Source organism: Thunnus thynnus, chromosome 1 (genome assembly GCF_963924715.1).
Source record: "Thunnus thynnus chromosome 1, fThuThy2.1, whole genome shotgun sequence".
Taxonomy (NCBI): Eukaryota; Metazoa; Chordata; class Actinopteri; order Scombriformes; family Scombridae; genus Thunnus; species Thunnus thynnus.
The window spans coordinates 9,510,204-9,530,982 of NC_089517.1; the positions used below are offsets into that span (position 1 = coordinate 9,510,204).

At 39.7% G+C, this 20,779-nt stretch overlaps 2 protein-coding genes across 6 annotated transcripts in view; one reads left to right on the plus strand and one right to left on the minus strand.

The window, feature by feature from the left end:
* Positions 1-14: 14 nt before the first annotated feature.
* cfap70 (cilia and flagella associated protein 70) lies at positions 15-16,303 on the minus strand. 5 transcript variants are annotated; one of them, XM_067577930.1, is made up of 28 exons: positions 16,130-16,303; positions 14,630-14,816; positions 14,097-14,192; positions 13,880-13,965; positions 12,996-13,076; positions 12,433-12,459; positions 12,145-12,336; positions 11,782-11,964; positions 11,337-11,431; positions 10,771-10,864; positions 9,782-9,919; positions 9,396-9,557; positions 9,028-9,117; positions 8,662-8,753; positions 8,339-8,399; positions 8,029-8,211; positions 7,751-7,882; positions 7,314-7,442; positions 6,798-6,952; positions 4,853-4,968; positions 4,103-4,285; positions 3,371-3,510; positions 2,905-3,057; positions 2,489-2,650; positions 1,854-1,943; positions 1,288-1,389; positions 741-788; positions 15-291 (listed from the first exon to the last, which is right to left on the minus strand). In XM_067577930.1, the coding sequence occupies exons 1-28, from the start codon at positions 16,199-16,201 to the stop codon at positions 181-183; spliced, it is 3,360 nt and encodes a 1,119-aa protein (XP_067434031.1). In that variant the 5' UTR covers positions 16,202-16,303; the 3' UTR covers positions 15-180. The 5 variants fall into 5 exon arrangements, with proteins under 5 accessions (XP_067434031.1, XP_067434090.1, XP_067433900.1 ...); XM_067577989.1 differs by having other exon boundaries at positions 6,819-6,952; positions 12,996-13,082; XM_067577799.1 differs by having other exon boundaries at positions 12,996-13,082.
* A 2,329-nt stretch (positions 16,304-18,632) lies between these two features.
* The window catches only part of ddb1 (damage-specific DNA binding protein 1), a 48,593-nt gene continuing 46,446 nt past the window's right edge, over positions 18,633-20,779 (plus strand). Inside the window, exon 1 of the mRNA XM_067578408.1 lies at positions 18,633-18,809. Within this exon, the coding sequence (XP_067434509.1) occupies positions 18,749-18,809 (61 nt within the window). The 5' untranslated portion in view covers positions 18,633-18,748. The remainder of the gene's footprint in view (positions 18,810-20,779) is intronic.

Genomic DNA, 20,779 nt, shown 5'->3' on the forward strand with positions numbered 1-20,779 from the left:
CTGAGCTGGCTGTGTTACTTTTTCACAATAAAGCATTTAATACATATACATTCTCAAAATACAATTAAAGAATACCAATACAACTGCTAACATAACCCCGCAGTTTAAACAGAACATTTTAAAGATGTGCCATTTAGACTCTACGTGTGTGAATGTATGAAATGTACTTGCTCATAGGATTTAAACTCCTGCGTCGGTACTTGTTCCAAAGCATGACACCAGATGACTGAAGCGGACCTGATCCTGCAGCTCTTTGATCTCCTTGAGGAGCGAATTATTCTGCAAGTTGAACTGTACCAAGAAAAATGATTTTTTTATTCGTCAGACAGGAGTTTAAGTTTGTTCCGTAAAAACAGAAATGTGACTTTGAAATAGATTTTGGATGATAGAGACATATTTTGTCAAATGAACACATCAGGACAAAATCATTGATAAATACAGATACCTATATTTTAATTTTAATTCAAGACAGGGCACTATATGCACTCAGTATATACACTCAAATGCTATATTTTTATGATAAATGCTACAGCATGAGTTCCCGTAAATAACTAATTTCAACAAACATGGTTGTTACTGAGTTTTATGTTTAATTTAGAAACAAATGAAACTGTTTTAGGTTTATCTTTTCATTTAAAAATGTTTTTATTTAGAGATTTCACAGCATTATCAACCATTAATAATAGATAAATGACTATTTCCAGAATGACTGATACAATAATAACATTAGTCCAACTCACCCTTGTGGCGTATTTATAAAACTTCTCTGCTTCCTCCTGTCTGCCAGACTGAAAACATAAAGGGGGAAAAGAAAAATCTGTCATCTAATGGTTAGTTCAAGTCCCTGTGGCCTGGCTGGAAAAATCCAGTTGTGAGCAGTGAAAAGTGAATCTTTGTTTAACTGTGTCCCAATTCAGGGACTGCATTCCTGGAAGGACATATCATAGGGTGAAAAGGTGTGCGTGTCTCCACTGGATCTGAAGGTTAAGCTGAATCTGCTTTTCCTCTCCTCATGAGTCGGGTGTTGCTGAAACAAATACCTGGTGAATATGACAATGTCATGTGATTAGTGGGTGATGGATTGTGGTATACTGGAGACCACAGGATACACCATGCCCCCCATATTTGGGCAAAAAAAGACCTTATTTCTATGCCACATTTTTTGGCTTCTTTGTATTCGGACAGTGTCAACCTGTTAAGTCAGTCTTGAAATGCAGCCTTCAGAGGAAGCCGAGCCTGAACTGGGACACAGGCACAGTGTACTTTCAGAGCATCATCATCACTCACCCTGAGGCAGATCAGAGACAGGTAAGCCCACACTTCTGCATTCTGATTGTTCAAATGGTTGGCCTCAGTCAAAGCTTCCTCAGCTACACACAGCTCCTGCAGCTACACAGCCAGACAGACACAAACACAACCAAAGCTCATATCCTTCCAAAGTAAATAAAAAAAAAAAATGTCTCTCAACAACTCCATGGCTGTATTCTGCACATGAATCTTGTTAGATAGCAGGACAGTCCCAAATACATCCAAGAGCAACCTGGGCTTTGTTCACATTAGAATTAGGACAGAACTTAGTGCAACCCCTCTGTGAGAGTAGGACTTTTCAGATGCTGAGTTGAATCACTGTGCTCAACATTTTGGTGAAGAAATAACTTCAATGTCATCTGTCCCTAAAGCCACAATGTCATGTTTTTGCATTTGTATGTCTACATGTGTTCAATAAACAAGATACAACGTGTAAATAAGACCGCTTTGGAGCCTTTCGAGGCAATAATCAAGTTATTGATATTAAATATTTTCTGGTTGCCATCATTTCAATCATTGTGTGGGAGAGAGAGGGAGAGATTTACCCGGTAACAGGTGGCGCCCAGGCCCAGCCAGGTCAGGCAGGATGGAGACTGCTCACAAGCCTGAAGGTACACAACTTTGGCTTGTTCAAACTGAAAGTGAACAGCACAAAAAGGAGACATTCAGTTACACTGTGTTCCTAAATGACTTCATACATATTTGTAGATTTGTTTTACAAGTTTAATGATGTGCTTTAACTTCAATGAAGTGTGAATAATTTGATTTGTGGTTTCTACAGCACAGTGCTCTCTTTACAACACCCTGCCCACACAGTTACACACATTCACAAACAGCAATATAAGAGCAACCGGATCGCAACTGTGCTGCAAAGTAAAAACCTTTCCAGGAAAACAAATTATTCTTCATGATTTTGTGAAATTATGGTATTTTGGAAAAAACTTTCTCTTACTAGAATGCTATTTCCGTTAGTATTTCTGACTTTCAAGTCATTCTAAGATGTATAGGAACCCTGTCTGTAGCTGGTAAAAAATGAAGAATGACTGGTGACGTTTTTAGCCTTTCCTGGAAATGCACCAAAATCTCCTGCCCTGACTCATCAGCAGATAGAGTTCACAGTAAACTGTCCAACTGGTCAGATCAGACAGGCTTCACTGCAGTCTGATATCTGCTATCTAACCTTTCCCTCCTGGAGGTAGATGGATCCCAGGCGAAGGACAACATGGTGAGAGTCTGATGGCTGCTGCTGGAAGTTCAGGCTCCGTTCATAGCTCTGCTGAGCCTCAGTGAACTCCCCGCACAGATAGTGACAGTGACCATTCAGAGCCCACGCATCTGCGTCCTGCTCACAAGGTGGAAAACACTTCACGTCAGGCTTCAGATCAGATGGTAGTTATCGGTGCTCATTGCTGTGTGGTCGAATCACATTAACAGTAACAACAGTAAAAAGAGCCAACCTAAAAAGATTCATTGAAATCAACTGCTTCCCTACATCCATAAAGGAGAATGATTCAGCCTTTCAGGACAGCGTTAATAAGATAAACCTGTGCCACATTTTCTGCCCAGTCCGTACTCATGTTGTCAGATTGAGATTACCTGGTCTCTGTGTAATAGTGCCTCCCTGAGGCTAGCAGTGGCACTGCAATAGTCAGCTCTGAGAAACTGCAAATGGGCCAAATGAAGGAGGTAGGAGACACTGCGACCGCCGTCTGAACACAGCAGTTCCTGGGACAGAGCACGTTCTGCCATCTGACAACAGGAAAACAGTGTTAGCTCTGTTAGCAGCCATAAGACATTTGTTGTCTCATTTGTTGGAGCATTACTGCTGTCAATGTCAGATTTAGATGTAGACATTCAAGATACCCACAATACATGGATTTTCTAGGAGCAACAATAACGGTCAAAGATCACTTTTGCTCCTTAACTCACTTAACTGGGATTCATAAAATGACACTGCAGTAGTAATGTAGTTTTTAGATTGTTTTGATTCATACTGTATTCGACTGTGAGTCTAGCTCGCTGATCAGCTTGTTAAACCGCCAGCCACAATGTATGTTTTTACCTTCAGGGCATTGTTTTGCAGCAGGAACTGGACCGTCTCTGTGTAGATTGTTGAGAATGTAGCTGGAGCTGATCTGGAACTGACATTTTGTGCTGGAGGCTCTCTGTGCACCGCTGAGTCCTGGTCTCCACACTCTGAGTCTGAGAGAACGAGACGGTAATAGTGATAGGTTACACTGGCAGCTCACAGGACTCATATTCACTGTCACAGGCCTTCAGATTGAAGTGAACTGAGAGCTTCAGTGAGTGCAAGAAAGACGAGAGATTAGACGAGTCTTATTTTTAGGTGGTAGTTTCAAACCGTATGCATCTTAACTATGTTCAGATTGGTCAGATTATCATGTGACTGCAGAGGCTACCACAATTATATCTTTGTCAATCAATCCACAAATGCACATTTTCCTGTTTTATGACAATTTATAGCAAATATTACAAGTGGAAACCTTCTCATTCAGTTTCAACAATGCAGATCCACAACAACAAAGGGAAACTGGGACCAGAAACACTTCAGAGACAAACCAACCCCCCAAATGACCCTTTTACCAGCACCACTGGCACAAACATAACACCAAAGTCTCCTCTAGCATTTCTGCTTTTCTCTCCAAGAACAGCCTTTATATCTTCTGCCTGGTTTCCCCCCATGTGACCACAGAAAACTAATGCATCATCACATTTAGATGAAGGGACATCATACACTTCTTCTCTGGGAGCTTTTCCTCTCACTGTGTCTTACCTTGCTTAATGTTGCCAGAATTACATGTCTCCTCTTCCTCATGCTGGTCTTTCTTCTTCTCAGTATTCTTCTCTTCCCCCTTCTGCGTTTGCCTCTTTGCTACCTCTTCCCTCAGCTGATTTCTGGCTTCCAGGATGGCCCTCTCAGCCAGGGTGAGTTTGTTCTGGCTCTCCTGGATCAAACCTGGAAAGCAGATGCAGAAATGGGAAAACAGACTTTACATTTTCCAGCATACACCTCTCCTGTTTTACTGCTCAGGGACATTTAGGGGTCCAAGTTTGTGAGGACTGAAACCAAAGTTTGCTAAATGTTGCTGATTTCTAATATATTTGAATGTTACCATTTCATATATTTTCATTATGAAGTATTGTCTTTGGAAATTTACTTTTTTGAGATTTTAAAAAGTCTCTGAAACAACATTTGATACTTAAAACTCTGTGCTGAAACCAAACAAATGAATCAAGAATCATCAGCTCAAGGCATGTTTACTCACCTACCTGAGGCAAGGAAACTCTGGGAGATATTACTGTTTTTGAATTAAGAACAAAAGAAAGGCCATCCTGAACAATCTAACTGATAAAATACACAAAGACCATATCCTCCAGAGCACCTTGAGTGGCTATAACCTCACGGGAGCCTCCATCACATTAGAGTTAGACAACACTGATGGCTGACATCAGATTTTTGATATAAAAAATGAGTGTTGTAGTAGCAGTCTGTATGCGTCACAGATTAAACAGCTGTCCTCACCCAGCAGCGTCCAGGCCACCACACTGGGTGGCTCTATGCTGGTGGCTCGCTCCAGGAAGGTCTCAGCTTCCTCAAAACGTTCAAACATCGCTGCTAGGACCCCACACATCATCAGGCTGGAGAAAGAAGAAGATACAGACACATAGGTCCTGACTTCCAGTTCACATTTTTTTGCCTAGAATTTTTTCAGCTGCCTGTGTGACCGTAACATTGCGTCTCCTTCCAGGATAAGTCAGGATGGACTGCCTCTGTTTCTACCTGTTCCTTTGGTATTGATTTGGTATTGACAAGTGATTTGATATTTCTAGTTGTAGACAATAAGGAATGGCAAATGCAGGTGAAGAATAGCAAAGTCAGTGAGTTATAAGGTTTGACCATTAAGGTTGTTATTGCTGTAGGGAGTACAATGTTCTCTGTTTTGTGGATGCCTGTACTGTAATACTGATCACCTGCTCTCTCCGGGGTCTGCCAGCGAGCCGCTTGGAGCTGGCTCTGTAGCTGTGGAAAAGGAAGTAATTAGGAGCCAAGTCGATTTCTCTAACAAAAGACTGCCAGAGTTTCCAGTGCAAGAGCGTTCCAGAGCAAGCAAGGCGGAGGCTCCACTGCTCTTGGGAAAAATTTATATTGGACTGAGGGACACTGAGTTTGTTGCTTGTGAAACTGAGTGAATTGAGGGTTGTGCTGGCAGTTGAAAATCCTGTCTGTCCGCCGTCTCATGTTTCTACCAGCCCAGTCCGCCCTGGAACGCTCTTTTATTGCGAGTACACATTTTATGAACTGTTTTTTTGTATTTTAATTGTGGAAATTTTAAAATGGTCTAGTTGCTCCCCACTTTGGTTCCCAGGGTTGGCTTCATTTTATCCTATTTTTATCTACTGTAATTAATTATTCTTACTTATTGCTTAATAGCGCCTGATGGCAATTTTGCTCTTAATGATGGATAAATAATCAAGAAATCAATCAATCAAACTTTATCTGTATAGCACCTTTCAAACAAGTTATTGCAAATTCAAAGTGCTTCACAGATAAAGACAAGCCAATAATAAGACGGAGCAAATATAGACAGTAAACAGTAAAATAATTTGAAACTAATGCACACAAGAAATAAAAATTATGAAAATGTGATAAGATCAAATAGATTTAAAAACTATACTAATAATAAAATGGAGTAAAATAAAAATTTGATTATAAAACTAGATAAAATAGATGAAAAAACAAAGACAAATAAAACCGATAAGAGGGAAAAATAATAATATTATTAATAATAATAATAACAAAAGATAAAATAAAATTTTACAACATTAATAAAATAAAATAAGCGCATAAAATAAAGTAAATAATGTCTATAAATCATGCTTAATCAAAAGCCAAGCTAAAGAGGCAGGTTTTAAGTTTATACTTAAAAATATCAACACTTCCTGCTACTCTCAGATACTCAGACAGACTGTTCCAGCTGCTCGGAGCATGAAAGCTAAAAGCTGCCTCACCAAAGGTTTCATTTGTGCCAGAGGACCTGAGGGGCCGTAGTGGTTGATACACTGTAATCATGTGAGACATATAGGCCAGAACAAGACCATAAAGTGCTTTAAAAACAAGTAAAATAATTTTAAAATCAATACGAAACTGACAGGCAACCAGTGTGAGGACTTTAAAACAGATGTAATCTAGTCCTGGTCAGAACTCAGGCTGCAGAGTTCTGAATCAGCTGATTTATAACTGTTTTGGATAGACCAGATAGGAGAGCATTACAACAGTCCAGCCTGCTCAATATGAAAGCAAGAAATTACCATGATATACAGTAAATACACTCAGGATTTAAATATTGAGCTCATCACTATCCTTTTACACATACAGTATTCATGAAGCCAAACGTAGCAGTAATCAATTGCTTCTCTTCTCTTGTAAATCAGTAACTTTGATATTCTTTGATATTTTATGTTTTTACTGTGTCTGGATCTTTTCTGACCTGGGCTGGTGGGCCTGCTGGATGGACACAGCATCATGGAAACACTCTTTAGCTTTCATGTAGTCTCCAGTCAGCATGTAGAGACTTCCCCACTCAAACTTGTGGGAGGGCTCACATGGATGCCTCACCACCAGCTGCAGGTAAACAAATACAAAATTTAGTAGCCACTTTGCTACTTTAACCGGAGTCATTATCTGCACAGAGAGGATCATTGATCACTGCTGCAACATTACTTGTGTCCCCTTAACACAACAAACACACAAAAATAAATTAGTGCTAATCAAGCATTTGATTTTCAGATCTAGAAAAACTGAATAAATGGACGTCTGTGATTGATCAACTCTGCTCTTTTTTTTTTTTAATAAAAAAGACCAACTACTGACTAACAAGTATAGTTACGACTAAATAAAAAGAAAAATTAAAAGCTTGTCAGCAATTACTTTTCTTCATTTCTTTTGAATGAATAGCAGACGTATTAGAAAGGTGTTATTGTACCTCCTGGTAGTACTGAGCAGCCTGCTGATAATTCCCGGTGTGCTGAGCCTCTCTAGCAAAAAATCTGAGCTGAGAGGTACTCAAATGGATCTCATCTGGGGAGTCATCATCAACATCCTCTGAATAAATCTGATGAGGAACAGAGGATACAAATGAACATAAATGCGGATGTATGTGTGGTAATTGGAAAATGGCTGCATTTGTATAGCACTTCCTCCCACCCATTCCCCACTCTGCACGGCAGCAAGCTACCATGCAGAGTGCTGGCCTAACCATCCGGAGCAATTTGAGGTTCAGTGTCTCGCCCAAGGACACTTCAACATGCGAACAGGAGGAGCTGAGGATTGCACCGCCGACCGTGTGAATAGTGGACAACCCACTCTTCCTCCTGGACCAAAGCCACTCCCCAGGGTGTGTGCATATACATGTGTACCCACCTTGTCCATAGCTAAGTGCATCTCATCCACCAGGTAGACATAGAGCTTGCTGACAAAAGCATGCAGATCCTGAGGCTCAGTGAATGGCTCTGTCTGCTGCATCTTGTCACGTACAATCCTCACCACTGCATGCTACACAACAGAAACACACACATGTTCATCCGCTGAAATACACACCATACAGTCACCAATTGTAGGAATACCACTATTAGGGCAACTAGTTTCAGGGTTCTTGCAAGTTTCATCCATCTACCTGGGACTCGAGCAGCTGTCCTCACCTTCATCTGTTCCTTGAAGGCAAAATATCTCCCAGAGACATTAAGCGCTCCCATCAGCTGAGCCTTCATTTGCTCCCGGCTGCAATCTTCAGATGGCTTGCATTTTGCTCCAAATAGTTCCTCATACTGGTCGGAAACATGGGTCACCACATTGCCTACCTGCCTGTGGAAGCCCTGCACGGCCTGCAAAAACACACACACCAGTAGAGAGAGTTCAGCAGGTAACACTAATGTGTGTTTCACTGTGATCGTGTGTATGCATATACCGTATATGTGTATGTATGTATATATAATTATGTCGGTGTTTTACTCTTTCTGCTTTACTAGGACCCGCTGGAAGTGGAGATCTGGGAGGGATCAGTGCTTTTACCCTGCATGAAACAGACAGATCTCAGCACATTCTCACTCATACTGACTCAATGCAAAAATCCTGGCTTTCTGGTCTACAGCCATGGGGTGTGAAACTGTCGCTATTAAAACTGTATAATTTCATATTAATGACTAATTGACTTCATAAGTGATTTCTTTTTTCATAGCTCAGAAGTTCTGATAGCTCTGGGCTGCAATCCAGCATGACACAGTAACCAATGAAAGTGACCACAGGACACTCAAAGAATTTGTAAATCACATTACCTTCTGGCCAGCTCCTCTGGAGATGTTTTGGGCACTAGTGGTTTCTCTAAGGCAATTTCAATAATAATGTAAGTTCTGGCCTCCACATACATCTGTCATAAAGGGGAATAAAGTGTTAGAATTCTCAGGGCTTTCCAAAATATAGTTTAAGAGGAAGAACATATATTTACAGTCTGTAACAGTATTGAGGATGTTCAATAGTTAAATTGCAGCACAGATGCCAAGTAAACTGTAAACTATGTTTGTGATTGACATAAATACTTTATTGAGGATGTTCAATAGTTAAATCCTGCAGCACAGATGTCAAGTAAACTGTAAACTATGTTTGTGATTGACATAAATACTTTACGGAGTTGCGATGCTTACATTTTCCTCTGTATTGATGTGTGGTTCAGTTTCTGTCACACTGTCAGCCATGCTGTCGGCTGGAGCCATCCTGCTTTGATTGCCAGGTTGCTGACACAATGAAAACAGGTAATGTTAGAGTCCAAGCTTCCCAAACACAACACGTACATCTAACTTAAGGACTTCCAAGGTCACAGTTTGGTGAATTTAAAGAGCTAAAAACTTTGTTGTGGTTAAGACATCACACAGGTTGCCCTTTCTACTCCTGAAATCTAGGTGAATTCATTTGTATGAAAAGTAAAAAACATATCAACCACTCTGTTTTGTTCTAGTTGGAAAGCTCAAAAGCTTTTATGGACTTATTTTATGTCCATTGGGACCTCGCTGACCTTTTTGGCTGGCTCCTTGGAATCCTTGGCTCCCTTGTTGCCTCCATCCAGGGCCTTCCCTGCCCTTGATTTGCAAGAGCCTGCAGCCGAGCCAGCTCGAGCTTTGAGCTGGCTTGCTGCAGCCTTGGCCTGCTTCTTTAACACACTGACACTCCGCTTGGCCTTTGAGTCCAAGATCAATGACAGAGACACCTTTATAGAGACTTAACAGTACAAACACCATAAGGCCAGTATTAGGCTATTTAGTAGACTATCTTAAGGGGAGTCTTTCTTCATGCATCACATGACACAGCAGTGCTGTGTAGTAAACATCCTAAGACCTGTCTCTGTCTCTGTACTGTAAAAATGAATGTACGCAAAGGTTTCAATATGTGTATTTGTTTGACCTTGTTCAGCAACTCAGTTTCAGAGAAGGGCCGAATGCTGTATGCTCCTCGGATGCGGGTAACTCCAGGATACAGCAACCGCCCCATGTCCACGAACGCCACACCATGGAAGGGGATCTGTGGGTCCTCCTCAGCTAGCTTCACACAAACATACACACATGTTTAGTTCTGTCTCTCAATAAACATGAACAATTTCTACCACTGAACTTGCTGGTTTGTCATTGACCTTTACTTCATGTTTTTAAACCACATGGTAAGTGTTCTGAAAATGTTTAATTTTAACTATCCACTGGATACTCTACTAAAGCATCACATTAGCTCCAGTTAAACTAATAGCAGACCTGCAAACACTCCCATTTTCCTGGGTTTTTCCCGTATTTTCACCTCCTCTCCCGCTGTGCTCGCATTTTGTTGTTTCTCCCGGGAAACTCCCGTGATTTGCATGGCCCTCAACTTTTATTATGAATAATCGTCATACACACGGATCCATTAGTTTTGTATGTTTGCCTGACGTTGACAAAGTTGCCAGATCGTCTATGAAACACAGTCCACACGCACAGTCCACACACGACATACAATTTCAACCCATCTGTCACCACAACCCGATTCAAGGGGCGTGTGCACAGCTGCTGTCTGTGCAGTCCTTCCTCCTGTCCTCTGTCAGCCTCCCTCTGCTGCTGATGTGATTCACTGCCTGCAGGTACAGCTGGTAAAGAGGAGGGGCTGGTTTGTCTCAGCCAGCAGCTAAGTTTACAAGAATCTGCCAAACATACCGGTGGTGGATGGCACACTGCGGGCGAAGCAGTTAAAAATATCACTTTTCTACATGTTTATGCTTGTTGAACAGGTGGTTCAACAAGCATAAACATGTACTTACTGGCTTTGCACTCACAACGGTTTTGTTGCACTTACAATAAAGGGCGTAATTGTAGTCAACTCGATTAAAACATTATCTTTTACCTCATCCATCCCCTACAAAGGTGTCTCACCAGCTTGGCAGTTTCTGCTGCTTTTCCCGTAGGAGCCAACGACCTCATGATCTCCACCGGCCACAGTCTGCTCTCAATGATCTTCTGACGCAGCCTGAAATCACAGTCAATATCGATTCACATATTTTCATACGTGTATCTACCCACACAATGATGCAATTCACTAACATGCACTCTTATATGTTAATTTTCTTTTTGCTATACTGATTATCATTTGCTAAGCCACTATGTGTGGCTCTCTTGACAGGGCTTTGATGTTTTAATTTCAAACAGTGAACCTGTTTTACAGATCACAGAGTCCCAGGTTTATTGCGTAGCCCTGAGGTAAAACCAGAAATAAGATAAAATGACTTTTCCATGATTTCTGGTTTCCATTCCAGTTGTCAAGTACACTCCGCTGTAATCCTGAAATGTGGTTAATCCTGAATTTCCTAAAAGCCCTGATTTAGCCCCAATGAACTGACCCTGACTTTCCCTGTCTAGAATAAAGCTCTTAAAATTCAAAGCTAATAGGTAGCATCATTGTCAGATAGGAGGAGAAGGAGTGAGTTGTGTGTGAAGCTGACCTGGCGGTTCCTCCTTCATCCAGAAAACAGCGCATCTCTGTGTCCCAGCTCACCCTACTCTTCAGGGTCTCTGCTTCATTACGAAACTCACGGTCCTGCAGGAACAGTGAAACTTCAACCTTGTAACTGACAGTGTAAGTGAACCTGCTTCCGTGCTGAGTTACTTTTTTGTCTTCTACAGCATATTTATGTTACTAAGGTCAATTTACTTCCGATTTTTAATGTTTTTAAGGCACTTTAACTTCTCATCTCATCAGTCACCGGCTAAGCCTGCATCTCACATTGCTTGATGTGTTGGTAAATGAAACTGGCATTTACCTTAAAGCACGGCCACGTCTATCAAATGAAAGGGATTTGTACAACATCCCTCACTCCCACTCAATTCCATATACTAACAGTTTGTGACAGTAACATGCTATACTGCAAAATCTACTAATACAGGTACCTCTAAACCAGTTAGCTCGCCGTTCTCCTGCTCAATGGGCTCTGCCTGGAAAAAGGCTCCAGGCAAGAAGTGGTTTCCCTGGAGCAGCAGGGCTTGATGGGGCCTCTTCCTCTGTCGGCCATTGTCTTCCTTCTGTCCCCCTGCCTTCAGCTGCCCTTCACAAAACACCAGCATCTGATCTTTCTGAGAGTCAGAGGAACAGTGTTAAGCTCCTTTCACCCTGAAGTAGAGACCCTAAAAAGATTTGAAGTTGGTCTGAATGAGGCAGCATAGATTATCTGCTAGTACCATTACGCAGCATGAGAAACATGGAACATCAGTAAAATTAAAGAAGACAGATAAAAAGTACAGTGTAACACTTGCCTCTGCAGCAAGTGGGACCTCCAGGGCAGCAGTGTATGTGCACGGAGTGGGAGCAGGCCCAGACAGCAGAGTCCATGTCTCAGGGAGGGAGTAGGCTGTCTCCACGGTGACCTTCAGCAGGTTGGAGGCTGAGAGTTCAGGCTCAGACAGCAATGGATCCGACACACTGACAAACACGTCCAGTGTCGGTTGCTAAAGGGGGTAAAACATTCAGGTTTCTTTATAAACTGTTTGATGATGTTGTCTGCTGATGCCATTATTCAGTTAAAAATATTGGCGTTTCCTTACCTGAGGCCCTGACTGCTTCTCCAGACACTGTGGGGAAAATACTGATTATTATACATTATACATTATATTCTTTATTTTTAAACTGGACAAATTTAAAGATACTCTGAATGTTTTTTGTTTTTTTATCAGCAATGTAAAAGGTTCAGTTTCAGATGTGACAGACAGCGTTGAAACCACTAGCAGGAATGTATAAGAGGGTGTTTCAAATTAAAAATAATTAGCTGTCTTGGCTTTTCTGTGTATCAGCTACTTGTATCATGATTCTTGATTTACTGCCAGACAAAATGTCATAATGAGTAAAGCTTTCCAATTACCATACTGTAGCCTTGTTGTGGTCTAGAAGCCTTAAGGAAAATAAAATGCCCATCTTACCACTTCTGGGCAGAAAACACTGGGTGTGATACTGTCTTAATAATAATGCTTTTCCATACTTTCAACTCAGCTCATTTATGGTATTTTCTTTCCAAAGTGGATTATTCAAGTTCCATTTCATTGTATACAAGGAGGTTTGATATTCACCCAATCTGGAACTGTCCCAGCCCTATGAGTTCAGATGGGATTACCTTGCTCTTCCACATTGAAAAGGCTTGGCTGGCCACCTGCCTCTGTCTGGCCCTAGCTGCTGTCTCCACATTCAGGCTGCTCTGTGACTGTAGAACATTCACTGATAGATGAGGCTGGAGGCAACACGTCTCATCCACTAACTCTATGAACTTTACTAAGGGTGGTAATATACAATGGATGAAATTGTATATCATATTATTTTGCTATATAAACATATATTGTGAGATGCCCATAATGCTAATACATCCAGCAATATTCAAGCAATAGCCACAGGTGCCTCATTAGGTGTGATAGAGCAAAAAGTCTAATAACTGACAAATCATCGTCTAGCTATAAATATTGTCATATTGCCCAATCTTAAATTAAACGAAATTTCACCTCTCATAGCAGCAAAAACCTTTCTACATCCCTCTTCAGAGCCTAATACAATACTTACAGAAAGTAATAATAGTGTGAATCAGTTTATATTTCTAAACATGACATTTTTACAGTATATTTCCCTTATTGATAGTTAGTTGATGGTAAAGAGTGACAGAATATATAGGGATAGAGAAAAGTAAGAACTGTGGCAAAGGTCACTGGCTTAAATAGGTATAGTTAAAATGCTTTTTACTCAGGATACATAACTCAAATTTAGGAGGCAAAATTCAAAGTCAGAGAAAAAAAATTCAGTGTACAAACAAAATTAAAATTCAGAAAATGTAATTAAAATTCATTTGACACATAGTTTACATTTTACAACCAAAGTAAGAATCGTATGAAAGCCAGCAAAAATCTAGCACCAGCTCATCTCACTGGTGAGTAACTCAAGCAGGTACAATGATCTTTTATCAGTATACCTGTAAATGAATAGTAGTGATATTAGAGTCATTAGCCAACCAACCTTGCTGCTAGAGTCCTGGGAGGAGCCCTTGGCTGGGGAGCTGCTGACTGGATACAGCGGGATTGTGGATGAGAGGCTGCACTGACCTGAAGATAGAGGAAAAAAATCATTCAGATAGTGGTTGATTTTGCTATCACTATATTCCTGGTGTTAATAATCTGGTAAATCTCAATTGTTGGATGGAAAAACATGTCATTTCTAACAGGCATAGCTGTACCTTGCAGCAGTGGCAGCAGGTCGACCACAGCTTGGCCCATCAGCGATGACCTCGCCTCCACTTTCTTCTCATCGGGCAGGAACTCTGTCACCGTCACTGACCGCAAAAAAACACACACAGTGCTGCTATTTAGCAATAATGTGTTCTTCTGAAATCTAACAGCAATGATAAACGTAAACAGCCAGAGTAATAAAACTCTTCATTAAAGATTTTGGGTCGATTTTGTTTTGATTTCTGCATTGCTGTGGTTTGGGTGAGTAATTATGTTAATAAATCCTTTAATAAGGCTGGATCCCAATTGAAGTGCTTCCAGTTATTCATGGCATCCAAAAACCCGAATCAAAGTATTTTCCATAATTTTAGCATGTGTGCAGTTTTCTATAAATGTATCATCATGGTATTATCACCAAGGTGTGTCTATCAAGGAGAAACTGACTGCTAAATGTTCAGAAACCTCTGTGTCAGAGACTGGTTAGCTCAGCTGTCAGTTCTGTCAGATATCAGAAGACAAAACATTTTCTAACTCAGCTTACTTATGATCGGTTTGTGGGCGATATCACTGAGAGCCAGAGCATCGCTGGAGCAGTGGAAGCTGCAGGTGAAGTCGTAGTCGACGCGCTGCTCCACAGGGTCAGCCTGCTTCTTGTCTGACTCTCCCAGCACCGTACCATCCAACTCCACCCGAACAAAACTCTGGAAGCTGTCTGACTTTTTTCCTTGCTGAAAGAAAAGAAACAGAGCTGTTAGAAATTAAATGTTTTTCCATCCAACACCTTTTAAGCCTCATCTAGTCTTATAGCTTTTTCAGGGTTTTTATTTGCTCCTGATGTAAGATTAGCCTTTATTGTTTCCCGTAGGAGAAATTTGTCTTGGGCATTCGAGATGCCGGTGCCAGTCATTTAAATGGGAGTACTGAGCCGTAATCCAACGTTCAAATTAAATTAAACAATACAATCATGCCAAAAACATATCGCATGAGTCTTAGCCATTGATATGCTGTCAAACCCTTATGGGGCATTAGTTTGGCAGGTTAGCAAGGCTGATGACTCTGGAAAGAAAAAAGGTCTTCTGTTTGCTGCTCAGTTAGAAAATATATGTATTTTATTGAGAAATAAAGTCTTAATGCCTTCCAGACTGTTAATTGCTTTAAACCATAACGCTATAACACAAACAGTCAATAATAATGACTGTAGCGTAATAGATCTGTCTATGTTTTCGATACGCTAACTTTCTTTCGTTTTTGTTTATTTATTTAAAAGTCACAATGCACATTCACAAACACTCTTTTAACAGTTAAAGGACGGGTTGGCAATAAAGTCTGTCTTAAAACAACAATCAGGTACCCAAATGCACATTGAAACAGGTTTTTCTTGCTGTAATCATTCCTCTTGTTCACACTGACCATTAGAAGATCCCTTCATAATGCATTTACAATGTAGCCTAAGTGATGAGGGCCAAAAACACGTCATCCTTCTGTGCAAAAATGTTTTTAAAAGTTTATCAGAAGCTAATATGACGGTTAAGCCGTCCAAATGAGTCAAACCAAGTAGATCTTTCAACGTTACAGTCTTTTTAGTGCCAAAGTCCCTCTTTTTGTTACTATACTTCCACCACAGCTCAATAGGGAAACAGGGAATTTGATGCTAAAAAGTCTGTAAATGTGGCAGATATCCACTTGATATGACTAACTCAGACTGCTTAAGCCTCATATAAGCTTCAGATAAACTTTTAAATGCATTCTTGCAAAAATGATTGTGTGGACAGGCTGTGGATTTTGGCCCCCACTACTTACATTGAAAACACATTTGAAGGGGATCTTTTAATAGCCAGTATTTATGAATTATTACAGCGAGGAAAACCTCTTTCAATGTTCATTTAGGCACCCGACTGTTGTTTTAAGATAGACTTGAGAAACTGTGAACCTATCCTTTAAGCTAGCGGTTAGCAGCCTAACAGTTATATTTCTGTTGGTTCAGCAGTTGGGTCATTAAAGTTAGCGTCATATTTGTTAGTTAACCGTTGAATTAGCTTACCAGGTTATTTCCACCAATGACAGTTATTTTTATGGTTGCATTTTTTTCTGCTGTGTTTTCAGGCGTCTCCATTGTGCAGACAAATTGGAGACTAAGTTAACTAATCGATATTCTGTTTTGTGCCTTAGTTGCTCCTTTGCTGGATACGCAGAGTCCCGTTTCCATGGCAGCAGTGCAACACATGGTGCGTTCAAGAGAAATCTGAAATATCTCATTTGGACTAAAAGACCTATACAAGAACACCAGATTCCCTGGAATAAAACAAAATTACGTCAACAAATGACATTATACATTATTCCTGCTTCTATTGTTGCCACTGCATGCTCTTACTGCAGATTATTTTTTGAAAGATTCTGCCTTTTGTCGTTTGTCATTTACTTGTTATTTGAGCTGCAACAATTAGTCGATTAACCTGATCGATTAGTCGACCGACAGAAAATGAATCTACAACTGTTTTGATAATCGAATAATTGTTTTTAGTCATTTTTGAAAGCAAAAATTCCAAACATTTGTTGGTTAGAGCCTCTCAAATGTGATGATTTTATGGTTTTCTGTGTCCTCTGTGATGGTGAATTGAATATCTTTGTGTTTTGGACTATTGGTCTCACAAAACATCTGAAGACACCAGCTTGGTCTGGGGGAATTTGTAGAGACATTTTTCACTGTTTTCTTACATTTTGTAGACAAAACTACTAATCGGTTAACCAAATAAAATATTCAGCAGATTAATAAATAACAAAAATAATCATTAACTGCAGGTCTATTTGTATTTAATATTCAACAGTAAAAGAACATTTACACATAATAGAATATGCTCTTTGGTCTCCGCTGCAGCAGGCAAATGTAAAAAATTTTTAGATCTTCATGTTGGATCAAAGTAAGAAACAGAAGTCTGTTTTGCTGATCTCAGTCATTATTCACTAAATGAGCAGCAGCAGCATTTCTCTACCTACTGTATTCATTAAGGATCAGAGGTAATATTGGGTTGTGTAGTGGAGCTATTGGAACAGCAGGGGTCACTGCTCTCAAAGGAAACTTAAGAGCAAAATCTTAATATATCTTCTATTATTATCTTGCTGGTATGCTGCCCATGAATGTTGAGTGATTAAAACAAGTTGATTGATTAGTCTCAGTGCCTCTCAAATAATGTAGAAAGGTTTCTTAGTCCATCAAAAGCTCACAATTTAAAATGACCACATGTCTTTGTCTAGAACAACAATGTTCCATATTCAGAAAGTTGATGTGGAGATATTTTATCAATGCTTAAACAATTTCTGTGACTAAAAAGCACAAAACTATCATTCTTTTAGAAAACACTGTGAAACACATCTGATATTAGTTCTTTGTTATTTGTATTATAATCAATTTATTTTAGTTTTTATACCGTCTCTGCCCTATCTTATAATTCTAGAGCTGACATGCATGTACAAACTCATGTCTGTTATTCCCCTGTTGGTCATATGCGATATTTTCTATGTTCAATTAATGGATTAATGTTGATGTTGATATCATAATGGCCTTTACATTTTAGGGGGAAGTCAGAAAACTTGTCTCTAACTCCCTTGCTTAAGTACATTTTACTTTATGAATAAAGGATGTCCCTAATAATCAGAAGTATTCAGATTCAGATTTTCTCTAATCTTTGATTTTTGGTGAAATATTGGATATTTTTTTTAATGACCCCAGCCCATTGAAATAAAGGCCTTTTATTTTTCAAACCCACCTTGAGTGCCTGGACCTTGATTTTTTGTGCCAATTTTTTGGTCATAATTCTTCTGCTCTTCTTCATTTGGACATTTATTGAAATGAAACCATGTCAGAAGTTTGAGGGATGAAAGGAAATGCATTAAAGATTCGGTTCATTGTTGCAAAAATTACATTTGCTTTCAGTATCTAAAAATTTGGAGAAATATAGATTTGTTGGATATATGTTGTGTAAAATTTTGAAATTGTGATTTCTTTAATCTTACTGGTAATACAGAATTTATATAGTAATAGTCATGCCCTCTGCCAATCAGTACCTATAAAAAAAAAAAAAAAAGTTTTCCTCCATAAGTAATTTTCCTTTTTTTCATCATATGTATTACGTATATGTTTATTGTTGCATTCATAACGTCAATACCATTTATCCTCAGTGCTTCTTGAATTTGAAGATTTAGTAAGGTGCAGACCACAGCACCTGTCCGTGGATCCTCCGCGACACAGGGGCGCTGTAACTCCGGATTACCGCTCTTCTGTTGCCGTTATCCTTGCCGTTATCTCCCCTTAATGCTATCCTCCATGGGATTTTTTGTCCTAGGATGGCAAAGTCATGACCCGCCTTTCTGTTCTTCTGATTGGCTGACCTTGATATTCTTACCCTAATCCCAACCAATCTCACCTCTCGTGCCTAAACCTAACCAACCTTACCAAAGAAGGTAACGAGTACTAGCCAATCAGAGGCAGAGTAGGGCGGGACGTGACTTCGCCGTCCTAGGGAAAAAAACCCGTCTCCCTCCTCCATAGTCTAAACAGCTCAGCTAACGAACTACTTCCGGGCGTTTTTGTTATCAATGATTTTGCCACTTGTGTGAGACTAAAAACACTGTTCTCGGTGTTTGTGTTTTGTTGTTGTCAAAAATGTCGTACAACTACGTGGTAACAGCCCAAAAGCCGACGGCGGTCAACGCCTGCATCACAGGTAAAATATCCGTAGTTGCTTGTTTTCTCCTTCTCGCGGTGAGGAAGCAGTTGCGTGCTAGCAGAGCTCCCGCGCTACAAGTCAAGAGCTCCAGACGGGCCTGTAGTAGCCGCTAGCTTTTGTGATGCTAAGTCAAATGTTTACTTGCTAGATAAGGAATAGTTATATGTTTGCAGCGGATGGCACGCACGTCTCTTACTGGGTTTTATCATGTCTGCTGTAACGCATCACTTAGACGATCCGGTGAAGCTTTACTCGGTTCTTCTTGTGAATCTAACGTTTGATGTACCTGATATTTGGTGAGACTGCAGAGCTGAATGCGTCTCCTCTAGCTGACAAACCATATTGTTATATCACCTCCCAGTCGATCCAAACCGTGTGAAACATGAAGCCAGATTGTCCTTGGAAATACGCGTTTTCTATCTAATAGTACCACCTTATGAGCCTGTGAGCTGATGTCGTCGATTAGATCTATGAAGGGCCACAAAATATTTCATGACACACGACAAGTTGAAGCTGATGCTGAAACCACCGCATGGGCATTAAAGCATTTAACTGTCTCATACCCTACGGATTTCACACACATTTCACATCAACATAACATTAAAGGATGGGTTCAGTATATTTCAAGTCGGTCTTAAAACGACAATCAGGTGCTCCAAATGAACATTGTAACATGTTTTTCTTGCTGTAATCATTCCTCCTGTTCATACTGATCATTAGAAGATCCTTTCATAATGCAGTTACAATGTAAGTGATGGGAGACAAAATCCGCAAGCCTCCTTCTGCATAAAAATGTATTTAAAAGTTTATCTGAAGCTAATGTGAAGCTCCAGCTATCCAAATGAGTCAAATCAAGTAGATATCTTTCAACGTTACAGTCTTTTAATGCCAAAGTCTCTTTTTTTTGTTACTGTACTTCCACCACAGCTCAACAGCAAAACACAGAGGGAATTTGATGTAAATGTGGCAGATATCCAGTTGATATGACTAACTCAGATTGCTGAAGCCTTATATAAGCTTCACATTAACTTTTAAATGCATTTTTGCACAAAAAAACTGTGTGGGTGCACTGTGGTTTTTGTCCTCCATCACGTACATTACAGTGAGGAAACCCCCTTTCAGTGTTCATTTGGACACTTGGCTGTTGTTTTAAGACAGACTTGAAAAATTGTGAACCCATCCTTTAAGGTAGACTTTGACGTGTCAGATGCATGAGTTGTCTCTCTTAACGTCACTCTTAACGTCTACTTTCCTTTTTAATAATGTTCCTTGTAACTGTAATAATACGATGCCATGAGTTGCATTCTCTGTAGTCATCCCCATATCAGTATGAAAATGCTTCTCTGGCAGCTTTCCTCCTATTTTACAACATACAGTAATACTGTAGATTTATAACTGAAATGTTTACAGACAGACAATACACAGATATAAAATCATTATTGAATGTTTAAATTATTTCTATAATTGGCTGAATAACTGTGAAAATGTCAAAGAAATGTGCCCATTTTACATCAAAGCCCAATAATTTGCCATTTTGCTTGACCAACAGTCAAAACTATTGACATTGAAGAATAATCAAGTAGTTGATTGACAGAAAATGAATTGCCAACTATCTTGATATTTGATAATCGATTAATCAATTTGAGTAACCCCTTTTTAAGAAGAAATGCTAAATGTATCTTGTTCCAGCTTCTTAAATGTGCATATTTTCTGGTTTCTTTAGTCCTTTATGACAGTAAACTGAATATCTTTGGATTAGGGACTGTTAGTCAAAACAAAACAAAACATTAAATAATGAAATCAATAATGAAATAAACAATAATTTAAAAAATCATTTGTTGCTGCCCTAATTCAATTTATTCAATTTATAACCAGCAAATGTTTGATATTTGTACTTGATGATGAATTACTCGCTGTAAATGATTAACTATTCAGTCAATAATTTGGCCAGTTGATGATATTTATCC

Excerpts from the sequence above, each read along its gene's own strand:
- cfap70 (XM_067577799.1), bottom strand. The coding sequence starts at position 16,201 with ATGGAGACGCCTGAAAACACAGCAGAAAAAAATGCAACCATAAAAATA. Across the intron at positions 12,460-12,995 it reads TTTCAATGTGGAAGAGCAAG|TGTCTGGAGAAGCAGTCAGG; the intron begins GTAATCCCATCT and ends TTTTCCCCACAG. Across the intron at positions 3,058-3,370 it reads TGCAAAACAATGCCCTGAAG|ATGGCAGAACGTGCTCTGTC; the intron begins GTAAAAACATAC and ends TCCTGTTGTCAG.